The 14,879-nt window shown below is 47.7% G+C and overlaps 1 protein-coding gene across 1 annotated transcript in view; it reads right to left on the bottom strand.

Moving 5' to 3' along the window:
* Positions 1-12,522: 12,522 nt before the first annotated feature.
* Positions 12,523-14,879, bottom strand: part of LHX4 (LIM homeobox 4) — a 31,235-nt gene continuing 28,878 nt past the window's right edge. Inside the window, exon 8 of the mRNA XM_039914352.1 lies at positions 12,523-13,068. Within this exon, the coding sequence (XP_039770286.1) occupies positions 12,674-13,068 (395 nt within the window). The 3' untranslated portion in view covers positions 12,523-12,673. The remainder of the gene's footprint in view (positions 13,069-14,879) is intronic.

The raw sequence follows: 14,879 nt of genomic DNA, 5'->3' as shown, positions 1-14,879 counted from the left end.
AGACAGAAAAGCTTTTGTTCTGTCTAGGTTGACAGGACAACCTGAAGCTTTTTTTCATATATTTTGTAGTTTGACCTTCTTGATATTTCATAGCCTAAGGATTTCAATCCCCTGTTTCCTCATATTCCAAACTACCCAAAGTAGATGGGATTTAAGCCCAGGATCTACCTTATTTTTAATTCATTTCACTTTAAAGCTGTTGAGTTCACCTTCACAACTGTACGTCACTTAAAAACTACACAAAATTACAGAGCACTGAAAGAACAGTTGTGGGAAATTCAGTTCTCCGGTTATGTAGCTACCAAGAGTTTAATTCAGGAAGACTTTTCCCTGCTATAGCAGATTCATGACAACCATCTAGAGCAGCCTAAGGAATCCATCTCCCTCTGCTTTGAAGGGGTTGTTGTTCTCAGCTGGAATTTGGTTCCTTTAAACTCATTCTGCATTACCAAGGCAGCACTTTTTTTGTAAGAGCTGGGGGGTGAGTTTGGGGGCCAGAAGTTGTAGCCAGCTCAGCCCAGTAAAGCCTTCCTGTTCACTGTTAAGGTAGAGACTCAACTGGCTCACCTTGTAGTCAGTGTCTCACACAGTTTAGCGCCAGGTTCCATTTGGGGCGTTGAACCCATAAACATTTCATTGCTGTGAGAGTTCAGGTCCAAGACAGCTCTGTCAGAAGTGATGCCTGGCTTGGCAGATTAATAACAATTCAAGCAGCGTGGCGCAGTGGAAAGAGCACGGGCTTTGGAGTCAGGGCTCATGAGTTCAAATCCCAGCTGTGCCACTTGTCAGCTGTGTGACTGTGGGCAAGTCACTTAACTTCTCCGTGCCTCAGTTCCCTCATCTGTAAAATGGGGATTAAGACTGTGAGCCCCACGTGGGACAATCTGATTCCCCTGTGTCTACCCCAGCGCTTAGAACAGTGCTCGGCACATAGTAAGCGCTTAACAAATACCAACATTATTATTATTATTATTATTAAACCACTGGAACAATTTTAACTCAACAGACCAACATACCAGACCCCAACCCTGCACCTGCAAACATTGGCATTTGGGCTACTGTTCAGTTCAGCCCCTGGGTTGAACCCTTTTCCATTGGGATGGTTTGCAGCTTTCTAATGTAAGATTTCGGGAAAGAAATCCACACTCTTTTTCAGCCAAATCCTCCTGTTTGAACAGTGAATTTGGAACGTCTGGAACACCTTAAAATCATCGGTCAACTCGTTTCACCTAAAAGTAAGCCCGTCAGATATTAGGGAAGGCTGCTAGAAGCTATTGTCTTATCCATCATGACAAACCTATGATTGGTAATTTTTGCCTCTTTGTTCCTTTACCTTTTCTAAATCATTTAGTCCATTTCACCGATTAGAGATTATGTATAAAAAAATCTCTTTTCTGATACTTGCTTCATAGATATGTGTACATTAGTCTTCATATATAAACACTTCATTCTGATTTCTTATACCCTAGCAAGGAATCACTGAATTTTTCTGAATTTCCTTCATTTGTTGAAGGAATCAAAATATGATTGCTAATTGTTTGTGCTTAGTGTAAAATCCTCAAAAACGGTATTTCTGCAGTCCCCTTGTTATAGACCAACAAATGTTAAAATAGGTACCTTGAGCTTTAAAATTATTGTGTGGCCCTTCAACAACATTCACATACCTATTTTTAAGTATCAGAGCAGAGAGAGAGGTGATAAGCTAGTTTTCCTAATGAAATTGTAGCATCACCTGATTGTTCATATATTATGTACAATATATAATGTTAAGTCAATTACATTCCTTTTTAGTGCTTCAGCATTTTCTAGCTAAAAGACTGTGATTTTTCCATTGAGCCTTTTGAAAACAGATATTCGTTTCCTTAGTGTCAGGTCTAACTAGTTGGCAGGCAGCTGCTTGTGGTCCATAAACATCTAAGTGTAGCAGACCATTTGTGAGGATTAATGAGCTAACAACCCACTGATTTCATCAGCATACTGCTAATGGATCCCTGCAGTGAAGCTGGGCTTCGGCTGCAAAGGGTTAAGTGATAAACCTTATGCAAGTAGAGACCTTTCCATGTGTTTCATTTTCAAAATGATAATGTGAAATTAATATCCACCAAGGATTGCTCTAAACGTTCACATTCCCAGAGCCTGGTCCATCATTCAAAAGGTGCGTGCGTCCCAGGAAAGAGCAGAATGCTAACTGCCTGTTAGTGTCCAGAGCGTTGACGATCTGAGCCTCTTGTCAGTGAGTATACCAACCTTAATCCAAAGGTAATTTATTTGGGGGTTTTACTAGTAAAATCAAAAGAATCAGAGTCCAGCCAAATACAAAGAGGTCCGAGAGCTTGATTAATTAACACCCAGATACACCCAGATTTGAACGGTTATTAAAAAGAAGTGCATGACAAGGACCAAGTCACTCAAGGTCTTTCTGAAGTTGTGCTTAAAGGGGCTTGGAGTTTTTCAAAGGCCTGATATGACGTATCTCTGCAACATTTTTCTTCCTGAGAAGTAGATCGGTCATCGAACCATTTGGAGTTGAGTCATTGCTCTGGCATCATCAATGGTATTTATTGAGTGCTTAATGTATGGAGAGCACTGTTCTAAGTGCTTGAGGGAGTACTAATAATGTTGGTATTTAAGTGCTTACTATGTGCGGAGCACTGTTCTAAGCGCTGGGGTAGATACAGGGTAATCAGGTTGTCCCACGTGAGGCTCACAGTCTTAATCCCCATTTTATAAATGAGGGAACTGAGGCACAGAGAAGTTAAGTGACTTGCCCACAGTCACACAGCTGACAAGTGGCAGAGCCGGGATTCAAACCTGTGACCTCTGACTCCCAAGCCCGTGCTCGTTCCACTGAGCCACGCTGCTTGCACTACAATACAACAGAGTTGATAGGCACATTGCCTGCCCACAGTGAGCCAAGAAGAAGAGTCACTGACTAGGGAATCTTTCATTGTTCTTTTTAACATTTTATAGTGGCTTCATCTTGGAGAAGTATTTTTATCCAGAACAGAATTGTCCTAAACTCCCTGATCTATTGGAGGCTGGTAGCAAAAGTCATGAGCTGAAAATGGCTCAGAAGGAAGGACGATTCTAGCCCTCTTTACAGAATCCCCATTTCATAGTCCCAAGAACATAGGACTCTACCAATTTGCTCCTATTCTGATGATGGGGATGCATCAAGTTACATCTGTAAATTATTTTACCAAGTTTGAATTATCCACCAAAGTAGCCAAGATGATTCACTGCTAACCTTAAAATATTGCTGGTTGCTCTTGGGCCTAGGAATTGTCATGAGGGGGAAGGTGGTCTTTTTTTTCATGGACTTGGTTATTTCCTACTTTGTAGCTGTCTTGTTTTTGATGATCAGTCAGTAGTATTTATTGAATGCTTAGTGTGTGCAGAGCACTAGAAAGAGAACTGCTCTGTGACCTTGGGCAAGTCACTTAACTTCCCTGTTCCTCAGTTACCTCATTGTAAAATGGGGATTAAGTTCTCCTCCCTCCAACTTAAACTGAGTCTAAGTGGTTAGTACAGTGTTCTGGATATAGTAAGCTTTCAGTAAATTCCATTGATTGTACTAACGGCTTAGAAAGTACAGTGGAGTTGTTAGACACGATTCCTCCCTCAAGGAGCTTTCAATGAGTCTTGGGCTCCTCTGTTCCTAGTTCAGAAATGTCTTCCCCATACTTCTTCTGAGATATCTCTAATACATCTCAATGCCTTGTGGTACTTCTGAAATAAATGTCATAATGTGAAGCATCGGTGATTGTATCTTCTATAGGGGACGCACCCAATTCTCAGACATTTTTGGGGTATTTTGCCAGTATAGTACAGGTCAGTGACTCCAGACCAGGCTGCCTCATGTAACTGAGATGTACCCTTCGTGCTCTGTGCTGACTCCTCCTGTAGTCTGGTAAGGCTCTGCCACCCCCTGAAATGCGTGCCCTTGCCCATATGTGCCTTGCTCTGATGGTCCTGCCATTTAACAGTTTCTGCCCATCTACACTATATGTGTTTTGTCATGGTTCTTTGTAGCGGGGGGAGACTTGTTTTGGGGGATCTTTTGCTTTTTCCTCCATTTTCACAAACTTCGGACCCTCCCAGCCCTTACTAATTGATCTGCATATCTTCCTTAGTGACTTAAGTATAAGAGCTGTTGTGTTCTGTGACCACAGACGGCATCTATTCTCCTCCCCAGCCTGTGTGCAGTGTGTGGCACTGGCCCAGTGGCTGGCTCAATGCCAAGCAACTCCATTACTGGGAAAACAAGTCAAGAGTGTGTCCCATTGATGGTAGAACTAACTTTCTTTCCCCTTTTAACCACTGATGTCTGAACAAGGGAACAAACAAGGTACTCTTCTGCATTCTTCTGGGCCCAGTTTGTAAGGGATTGTCTCTGAGACCATCTCACACTCATGGCTGCCATCTCATCATAAGCAGCATCAACTCCAAACTCAAGGATAATTACCCAGTGATTTGGGTTCTAATGATCCATATATTCTTCTCAAATATCTTTATCCTGCCTTATTGGCCCTGCTCTTGGGAGTCTTTGTCCCCAGGCCCCTGTTCTACTTCATGGTCAGTTTCCTCAGCTGTGCTAATGGTAATGACTCTGACCTCTAAGGAAGGGAAGCGCAACCAAATTTAACACACAGCCTGGAGTTGTGGAGCTCAACCAGGATGCCATTGCCTCGAAACTGCGCTCTCAAGCTGTCAGGGAACCCACAGGCCCAAAGAAGCAAAATACTGTGGAGGTAAGAGAGGGACCAGGTTCCTTAATTGTGTTTATTAAGCTCTTGTTATATACCAAGCACTACATTAAGCACAATATTAATCCTTGGGGTAGTTAGAATCAGATGAGGACTACTTCTCTTTCCTACAGAGGACTCACGATCTAAGAAATAGGGAGAGCTGGTATCTTAACCCCATTTTACAGATGAAGAAACTGGGGCCCAGTAGAGAAGTTACATGGGCTTGCCCAAAGACCACAGCAGGCCAGTGCCAGTGCTGGGACTAGAACCCAGGTCTCCAGACCCCAAATTCCCCATTCTTTCCACTAGGCTTCCCATCTGGAGCAAAGGCCTAGGAATTTACTGCAGGTTTTCCTTTTCACGGGAGGAGATGAGATGTGACTGTAGAAACTTGAAGGCAGTGGCTGAAATTGCAGGACTGCCGGCACTAAAGAATCAGGGAGGGGAAGTGTTGAGGGGGGGAGGGGGAGTGACCTTCAAGGGCTTCCTCTGCAGCAGCAACACATTCATCCTCCTCTCTCTGGCCAGGATTTATTTTCTCCTCTCTTACACAGCAATCCCGGTTTACATTTTAATATTTAGAAGGTAAGTTCAGCTTGATGGACACTTTGTGTAATAAAAAGCTCTTTCAGAGCACACATACACACACACACATATGGATGAGAAGTGGCACTGCCAATGCCCACAGCTTTCATGAAGTACATTTGTGGAGCTCAAAGCTTAGCCCTGGATATGTTTATAGCACTTTAGCCCTGTTTGTGAGTTTGGAGCCCTTCCAAAAAAAGAGGAGAAAGACATATATTATTGTTTATAATCTGCTTTATTCCGCCAAACCTTGACTGAACAGACTTGTGGATTGCTGTTTAAATCCCTCAGTGCCTTTAACTACCGCTACAGAAAGTGGTTAATGCGCGTTCGAAACTAAGCTTGGCATCCAGTCCAGGAAATCACTTTAATTGAGAAGCATTAAATGTTAAAATGATTAAAAAATATATAAAGCCAACACACACGCCGGGTATAAAGGGCCCCTGCTCCCCACTAGCGATGGGGGCTCTTGGAACCCATGCCTCTAGCTTGGACGAGGGTGAGCCCCTGAAGCAGCAGGGCTGCCTGGTCCCTGGGGCATTTTCTCCGGGACACTAGATGGACTCCTGCCTTTGTGAGGTGTGGGCCTGGGCCGGGTCTAGATCCCAGAGAAAATTTGCCGGCTCTGCACAGCTTTGGAGGAGGGGTGGGACCATACAGAGAGGTAGGCAGGCCAAGGCCATTGCCGTAAATTAGTTCTAGGGACCTAGAATGCATCCCAGTGCTTTCCCTGGAGTGGAGAGAGAGGGAGGACCTGGAGGTTGCAGAGCTGCCCCAACTCTGGGGCAGAGAGGGAGCAGCTCACACTCTCTCCTCTCATGGTAAGACCCGGCCTGGGGTTAGCAGCTCTGGGTGGCTACGCTTTGGGCGCCGCCTGGTCTGAGACAGGTTTCACCCCAGATCTTTGACCGGATCTTCTATTGGCCGGGAGAAAGTCACCTGTTGCAACCTAATCCAACTTCCTTGGACGTGGTGAGCACCGGTCTAGATTGTCACAGCTCTCTTTCCGACCCCTTGCAGAAACCAGGCCCTTCTTGGCGGTTCTTACCTGACAGGAAGCAACTGCCCCCAAATAGGGCTGTGATGTGTCCCGGAGGGGCAGGAATTAGTTTTAAAAAGGAATGAGCCTGAAATGTATCTTTGTCTGTTGTCAGTATTCTCCCCTTGTATTGCAGTTTCTTCTTAATCTCTGAATTAATCTCAGCCATCACCCTCTGAATAACTAGCTAAGGAATGTTTCTTCCCAGAATTGGATTTTGAGGTGTTGGTCTGGACCCCGGGGGTTTGTCTCAGAGAAGGATCCTTTTATCAGTCTTATCCTACTCTTCCCCCTTACCATCAAAGAGCCCCCAGGCTTGTTGGTACAACAACCAAGGGCCAGACTAGCTTTTTCAGAGGGTCTGGGACCAAAAGATAGTCACAAAATGGAACAGTCTAAAGGTGGAATACAGAATCGAGTGAGGCCAAAACTGGGGACTGATCACAACTATCAGGAACAGGCACCATTTGAAAAGGGGAAAATGGGGGTGGTTTCAAAGACCATCATTTAACCCAGGGGAGGGGCAGGGGCTCTAGAGTCAGCCCCTTCCATTGCCAACTGCTCAGGTGCAGTGCCACCCGGGGTGGAGAAGTTTCTATGATTTCCCGCCCCTCTCCTCCCCCCCCACCTATCCCCGAGGTCTAAACCTCCCCTCCCGGGGTTAGAGGGACAGAGCTCGGGCAACCAAAGCCTGGTCTAGTGGAAGGAGCAAGGACCTGGGAATCAAAGGACCTGGCTTCTAATGTTGGCTCCACCACTTGTCTGCTGTGTGATCATGGGCAGTCACTTAACTTCTCTGGGCCTCAGTTACCTCATCTGTAAAATGGGGTTTAAGAATGTAAGCCCCCTGAGGGGCATGGACTGTGTCCAACTTGATTAGCTTGTATCGGCCCCAATGCTTGGTACAGTGCCTGGCGCATAGTAAGTGTTTAACAAATACCATTTTTTAAAAAAGAAGAAAAGGAGAACCAAATCCAGCAAGAGCTAAAAATTTCCAGGGTATTGGAAGGTAAACTTCTTGTTACTGGCTTTCATCAGAGTTCCTCAAGGCAGTGGTAATCAGAGTCCTGGGGTATACTTAAAACATACTAGGGAGCAAACTCAGCAATATTCTTATAACAAAGCCTATGTCTGTATAGTGCTATGGTGTCACTTTTTCATTTTTCTTACAACCCTGTGAATAAATAGGAGCGAGCATTCGTCTTCCTGGAAAATGAGGCTCAAAGAGGGTAAGTGAGGCCATACCGTAACCCGTGGCAGAACTAGGATTAGAACTCAGAGGCCTCAGGTTCCCAGCCTTCAGCTTAGTGGCCCGTGCCCTTTCCTGTCACGTGAACCTCATCTATTTTCCCAGTCAGGCACTCGGGACTCTCTTCCTGACTGGCAACAAAGATCACCTCTCCCCCTGGCCCTTAGCCTCTCACCAGAACAAAATTGCAGTTAAACGAGGGAGAGGCACCCACTTGTTTTTCCCAGATGGAGTTCTAGGGGAATGCCCTGACTTTAATCAGAAAAGATTTTATTGATGAAAGTGTCTCCGCAGCTCTCTGATTTCCAGCTAAACTTCAGGTCCTGCATACTAATAAGGGCAACATGGAGACTCCTGGCAAAGCCTGTCAACGAGAGAAAAGAGAGCCGACTCCTTTTCCTCTGACGTACTCGGCCAGATGATTTAGAAGAGGCTTTGCTTCACTCTGGAGCGGAGGGGTAAGAGTTATAGCAGATGGTCTGCACACAGTGAAGAAAAGACTTCCCCTCGCACTGTGAGTTTGTGAGCAAAACCCATCCGACAGGGTCAGGAACAGCCAGAGTGTCTACCACCCCATACCTTGGTGACCTCCCGGCCCACCTGTGCTTACCTGTGTGGTCATAATCCCGGGGGGGGGGGTGGGGGCGGGAGAAGGCTGTGACTGCTGTTCTGTTTTCGCCTTTGATCGGCCTCCGCCGCCAGTCCCGGCCCTTGATTTCCCAGTGCGGAGTAGCCCCAAGCCTTGATGCTGGAGTTTTATTCTGTCTCTCATTCTCTCACTCACACTTAAAGGGATCACCGCCAGAGAGCAGAATGAAAAAGCGAGACCCACCACTTCTAAAGAACTTTCCATATTTATTTTACATAGTTTTACCATACACATCTCATGCCAACGCACAGGAGGCATATACAAACAAACTCACCAGCTTCTGTTTTCCAAAGACACATGGCAATAAATAAGGTTGGATGGGTTTTTGTTCAGGAAACAAGACTTAAGTTCTCTTGAGCTGTACAAAATTTACACTGCAAAGGATGAGGGCAAGTGGTCGGGAGCTTGGGGTCATGGGGCCTGATGAGGGAACTCAGAGCAATTTAGCCATCGATCGTATGCCCTGCAGCCACTTTAAATGCAGAACCCCTGGGCCCAGTCCCATGAGCTTCACTGTGCCTCCAGGGCAGCAGCGTGGAAGGTCTTTCTCTCTTCCACCCACAGAATAGGATCTGGTGCTGGGCAATCTGCACGGCCTAGCTAAAAAACTCTGCCGTGGAAGCCTCCTCCTTCACCAGGGTGGGGGAGCGGGGATTGTGAAATTATGTGCTTTTGGTTTGGTCCTACCAAGCAGGATGGAAATGGGGGACTGCTGACCTCTCCTTTTTGCCCCAGTTGCTGTGTCAGAATCGTTGGAGCGACTGCTGCAGAAAGAGCCAATCAAACAATCTGAGAGGGGGGGGGGGGGGGAGAGAGCCAGTGATGTGCTTTTTATTTAGCTTTCAGCGTGCCCAGAGCCCTTCAGCGGCAGGCAATAAAACAAAACTCATTTCCGCTTAATTGAATTCATCTTCATCTCACCATTTCCAACTTTTAAAGTGCAGGGTTTAAAAATGAACTTCCTCCAAACTCCTCCAGCCTCAGTGCAATGGGTTGGGAATGAAAGTGATTTCTGGGGAAAGCACTGAGGCATCCCAAGTGAGTATACGTGTGTGTAAGCACGTGTTCAACACACCCTTGTGTTGCCCACACAAACACACACGCAACTCTTCCTGATTTGTCCAACGAAAATCAAGGAGGAAGCAGCTATTCCATTAAAAACCAGTGGGAGGGGCGTGGGGGGCTGCCTCTTTCTCCATAATGCTGCAGTCCCTCCTGCCTTGATGTTCAAAAAGTGCGTCAATCGCCACCCCTCCATCATCTTGGTAGCTGCCATGCTTGTATGTTATCTACCCTTGGGCTTGACCAACATCTGCTTTTTAAAAGGCTTTGTGTTTGCTTCCCTTTTTCCTAAGGTTTGATTTCTCTGATTACCCTATGCTTCATTAAAGAAAATCTCTACCTGTAGCCTTCATGCAGCCTCGACGTAGTAACCTCCCACCCTGCTGGTGAAGGAGTCCAGGCCTGCCAGAAATTGGGTGGCAGGGCCTGAGCCTCGCTCAGCAAGGCACTGCCCACATTCTTGGGTCTTGTCAGTTGGCCAAGGCGAGGCTCTCCTGATTCTTCCCTTTAGGATTTTTAGCCCCCAGCCCAGCTCCCTTTTCCCTCTTGGAAACTGCAAGGGGGTTTGGGGTCCTTTTTCTTCCAAGCCACCCTGAGCCCCAGGGAAGTTTCCTCCCTTCGGCCTGCCTGCAGAGCACGGCTGAGGGGTGACCTGTCAGTTACACACCTCGAGGAAAACGCCACACCTGTCTTTGGAGTCTTGCTGCCTTTTCCATCATCCTGGTTGAACTAACAAGGGAGAAACTGCGGTGACCTAAGGGATCGCCCGGTGAGTCCTGGGATCCCGAGAACCACCTCCTTGCCCGGGTTGTTCTGCTATTATAACCAGCCCTTCCCCCCACTCTCCTTTCTGTAGGAAAACGGAGACCGAGTGGTGGCATGCGGCTATGCTGTAAGTGGCTGAAGTGGCCTCCGGTGGGAGTACAAGCCTCTGTGCCCTGCTTTGGAATGAGCCACTTCCATTCTAACCCACTCTCACCCTGCCCCAACCAAAATGCACCAAAGCAAAGATCTGGGAGAAAATCTGCAGCGGGTAATGGCTCTGCCCATTTCCTGGGACAGACAGAAGGGATGCCCCTTCGCTTGCCCACCATCCCACCCTTTTAAACCAGCAGCCTCCACCCATCTGCTGCTCTAGATTGGACCTGACGCAAAAGCCTACAGTTTGGAAGTGATCACCTGTTCAACCAGTGGGTGGGGTTGTGTTTTACTGGCGCTCGAATTCTGACCCAGTGGCCGTCAGTTCCTAAGGGGTCTGGAAACCTCAGGCTCCTCTTGTCTCCAGCTGCAGCCAACCCCTGCCCATGTAGCTGTGAGAACAAAAGGTCAGTTCCGTTACTGAGCTCTCCGTTTCATGGCAGCCCCCATGAAGGGTTGTTCTAAAAAGGCCTCGGTTCTAGAAGTCGGCTTCACTGGGGTTTGACTCCGGGAAATCCAGTTGGTGCCCAACTCAGCAGCTGAGCTGGGACCACCTGGCTTCTCCCTTCCAACCCACCCTGGGTGGCCCCCGGCTCTGCAAACCTTGCTAACAGACATACTTCCCAAGAGGGAAGAGATGCTCAGAGAAGGCAAGAGCCCTTTGACTCCTGATTCCCAAGTGATTGTGGAAAGCAGTGGAGTTGCAAGATGGAACAGAAGCGAAGGGAGGGGTCGGATGCCACCTCTCTCGGAAACACCAGCCATTGGCCGCCATCTGGCAGATCGTAGCCAATGCAGGTTTGGAGAGCTAACTGGTGTTGCGATCCTTTCCTCTGCAGAGAGCAGTCTTCCCTCTTTGAGATGAGCCATTGCAGCAAAGGGGATGGCGTCTCCTCTGTTCCTACCGTCCTTTGGGCCACGTGAGTTGGGTGCAGCCCACGGTCCCCTTGACAGCCTTCAGCTGCTGCAGGTCAGAGACCTACCAACAGAATTTAGTGCACTGACTACCTGCCTGCACTCCAGAATCTTTCTTTCTCACTAATCCTGTTCTCTAAGAGATTCTACTCAGACACTGAAAATCCACTTACCAACATTCTTGAGTAACAACCCCCTGTGGTTCCCTTAAGCCCAGCAGTGGTTCCTGTGGTTCCTTTAACTCCCAAATGTGGAGGCGGGGAGACCTCTCCCAGGCAGCTCGTAAACCCTTCGGAGACTACTTCATCTGTAAAGTGGGGATTAAGACTGGGAGCCCCACGTGGGACCACCTGACTACCTTGTATTGCCCCCAGCGCTTAGAACAGTGCTTGGCACATAGTAAGCGCTTAACAAATGCCATCATCATTATTATTATTATTCTATTTTCCATCATCTGGGAAGGAGCACCTTGCCTTGCCCCTCTGAACAGGATGCTGAGCCCAGGTAGTTAGTCCTGGAATGACTGCAAATGTTTCACCCTATCGATTGTCTCTCTAGCTGTTCTCACCATGCTTGAGTCCCTTACCTGCAGCCTGGGCTATGGCATATGGTTCTGTTGGTAGACTGCAGAGTGAGTGACATTAGCAGGTTAAAACAGCCACATTTGTGGACCAAGAGGCTGCTGCACGGAGGGCAGTGGAACTCCTGTTCTTAAAGGTTGGGGCTTCGCAGATGTTCGTGGCACTTTTTAACCAAAACAGGTAAGAAGGCGTTGTTTTGCACTCAGGGAGATGGAGGGAAAGTAGAAGTGGAGTCGCTACAGCTTCCTACTGAAAAACGGAGGGAGGATTTTGCTATCGAGCAGTGGCTGTCAGGGTGGCCCGTGGCCTTTGGAAGCAGATTGCTGGGCTCTGAAATTTGGGGTTTTGTAGGGCTGTCCGCAAAGCACTTAGACACCCAAGTTAATGAACGTCAGGTCTCCTGCTGCCAGCCCAGTCAGTCGCGGGTGAGGGGGGATGTTTGGGAGGCATCAGAAGTCAGGAAAAACACTCACTTAGCCGAAGCTGAATTCCCAAAGGCCAGGGTGAGCGGTCACAGTCGACGTGCTTCAAAGCACCGAACAGCCAAAGCCTCTAAGCACTGGGCGGGGAGGTAAGGGGGAGGGAGGTGAGAATTGCGGATAGGGGGTGTAGAGAGTCAACAAGTCTGCATCCACTACAGCCCCAACCGTGAAGTCATACATTATACACCCATGTGCTGGTTTCCAGGGGAACTCTCCTCCCCACCTCCACACCCTCCTCTCCCCCGCCACCCGACCCCACAAAAACAACGCCCTAGTATTGTCTTACAACCTTCCGGGAACCAGTGGAGGGTGTCCATTGAAAATAATGGAAATCTACGTCGGTTCATCCGTGATCCCCAAACATCACGTGCCGTCGTCTCTCTTGGTACGTGAACGGACTCTCTCAGGCCAATGGGACAAGCAGGGTTCGGGGGAGGAGAGAGGTTTAAAAAGGAGGATGATCCATTTCATCAAGCCAAGAGGCTGGGCTGGTTGGAAAGTCTGGGTAGCCTACACTGCTTCCCGTGGAGAGATCTGAGGTGGGGCCCCCGGCCATGGCTCTCAGAGTCTGGCTCACCCCCTGCCCACTGTGCGCTAGGATTCCCAAATTACTGTCCATCGCGTAATCCAGCCCATTGAGCAACGGAGTGTGGGACGGGAGGGACGATATGGAGGACGGAGACTGAGGAATTCCATAGGGGCTCCCATCCCTCAAGTCCTGATAGGATTGTCCCGTCCCATCCATAGAGAAGCTCCCGTTCATTAACTGTCCACTGGCGACATCCCCCACGTTGCTGTAAATTCTATTGGTGTGGCCGAGCTCTGAGAGAATCTGATCTTCTGTGAACAAAAGAATGTAAATTCAGTGATGGACACTGCCACCCTGTGGCTCCAGCTCTTCGCCCCTTGTTGCCAGATAGCTGCTGCTCAAGGGCCAAGCCTGGTGGAAAGAGCAGGGGCCAGAAAGCCAGGGGTCCTGGATTCTAGTTCTGCCACTTACCTGCTGGGACCTTGGAAAAGTCACAATTTCTCTGGATCTCAGTCCCTTCAACTGTAAAATGGGGTTTAGTACTTGTGTTCTCCCTCCTACTTAGACAGTGAGCCCCCCATGGGGGCTTGTCTTCCATTTATCCCACCTTCAATACAGTGCCTGGTACATATTAATAACTGTGGTATTCTTAAGCACTTACCCTGTGCCAAGCCCTATACTCACCAAATCCCACTTGGGGATCACAGTATGAGTAGAAAGAAGAGGTACTGAATCCCTGTGTTGCAAATCCCCAAGTACTTAGTACAGTGTTCCTCGCACAGTAAGCGCTCAAATACCACTGAATGAATGAACCGAAGCACAGAAAAGTTAAGTGACTTGCCCAAGGACACACAGCAGGTAATAAGTGGCAGAACCAGGATTAGAACCCAGGTCTCTGACTCCCAGGCCGTGCTCTTTTCATAAGGCCACACTGCTTCTTCTCTGTGGACACATAGTAAGCACTCAACACCACAATTACTAACATTACTGTTACTGCCATTATTCAAGGTACTACAAAAGCCCAAGCCCAAAAAGATGACAAGAAAACCAGTGGGATGACACCTTTCCTTTGCCAAGGACAGACTTTTCATTTCCCTTAAATCTCATGTCATCTGGAGGCAGTTACTACAGAGATTCCAGAAGGGTACAGGAGTCATTTTATTTGCATTATGATAAGGATTATATATACTCTATGGATCTCCAACTGATTAAGATTTGTTTAGAGGAAAGTTGAAGTTTCTGAAGCTTCAATTTGTGTTTTTGAGCAAAGCAGTTTAGGTTTACACTATTTTCCAATTAAAATGCCTGCTGTTGAATAGCTGGAAAAATGGCAGAAAACGTCTTTGACTTTTCAGTGGCTGCAGAGTAAGAGAAGCAGCATGGAAAGAGCAGAAAGGGCCTCGGAGTCAGAGGACCTGGGTTCTAATCCCAGCTCTGTCACTTGCCTGCTTTGTGACCATGGGCAGGTCACTTAACTCCTCTGTGTCTCTAAATGGGGATTTAAACTCTCCTCCCTCCAACTTAGACTCTGTGAACCCCATGTGGGACAAGGGACTGTCCAACCTGATTAGCTGTATCTACCCCAGTGCTTAGTACAGTGCCTGACTCATAGAAAGTATTTAAATAGTACAATTTTTAAAGAGAAAGAATAATTGGGAACCAAACACTTTCCCAGTGTTCCCGTGACCCAAGACTAGGAAGGGTTGAGGATCAGTAGGCTACTGTGCCTTCTACCTATTGCCATCCTCATACCTCGGTCCTACCTTCTTCCTCTCTCCCTCCAAGCCATCTGCTTGACTTCCCTGGCTTGTTCAGTTTCTTGATCCTTGGCTCCCTTCTTTTCCTATCCTAGTTTTCCCCTTCCTGCCTTTTCATTCCTACTACCTTTTGTTGTCCCTTTTCCTGTGATCTATTCTCCTGGTTCCTCTCGTCATCCTTTCTCCTTCCTCCTGCTACAATTTCCCTCTCCTTTTATATTTGTCCTTTTCCTCTTGCCTGCCCCTCCCGCCTTTAATCTTCACCTTTTCCTTCCTCCTGCTCAGAGCAGCTGTGCTGCAAGGAGCCGGACTCTTGAGAGCAGCTTTGGAGACCTCGTGCGCGAGGACACAGCTCTCAGCCGAAT

The sequence above is a fragment of the Ornithorhynchus anatinus genome, chromosome 16 (assembly GCF_004115215.2).
Source record: "Ornithorhynchus anatinus isolate Pmale09 chromosome 16, mOrnAna1.pri.v4, whole genome shotgun sequence".
Taxonomy (NCBI): Eukaryota; Metazoa; Chordata; class Mammalia; order Monotremata; family Ornithorhynchidae; genus Ornithorhynchus; species Ornithorhynchus anatinus.
Note: the sequence above shows the minus strand (reverse complement) of the source record. Positions and strands in the feature narration are given on the sequence as shown.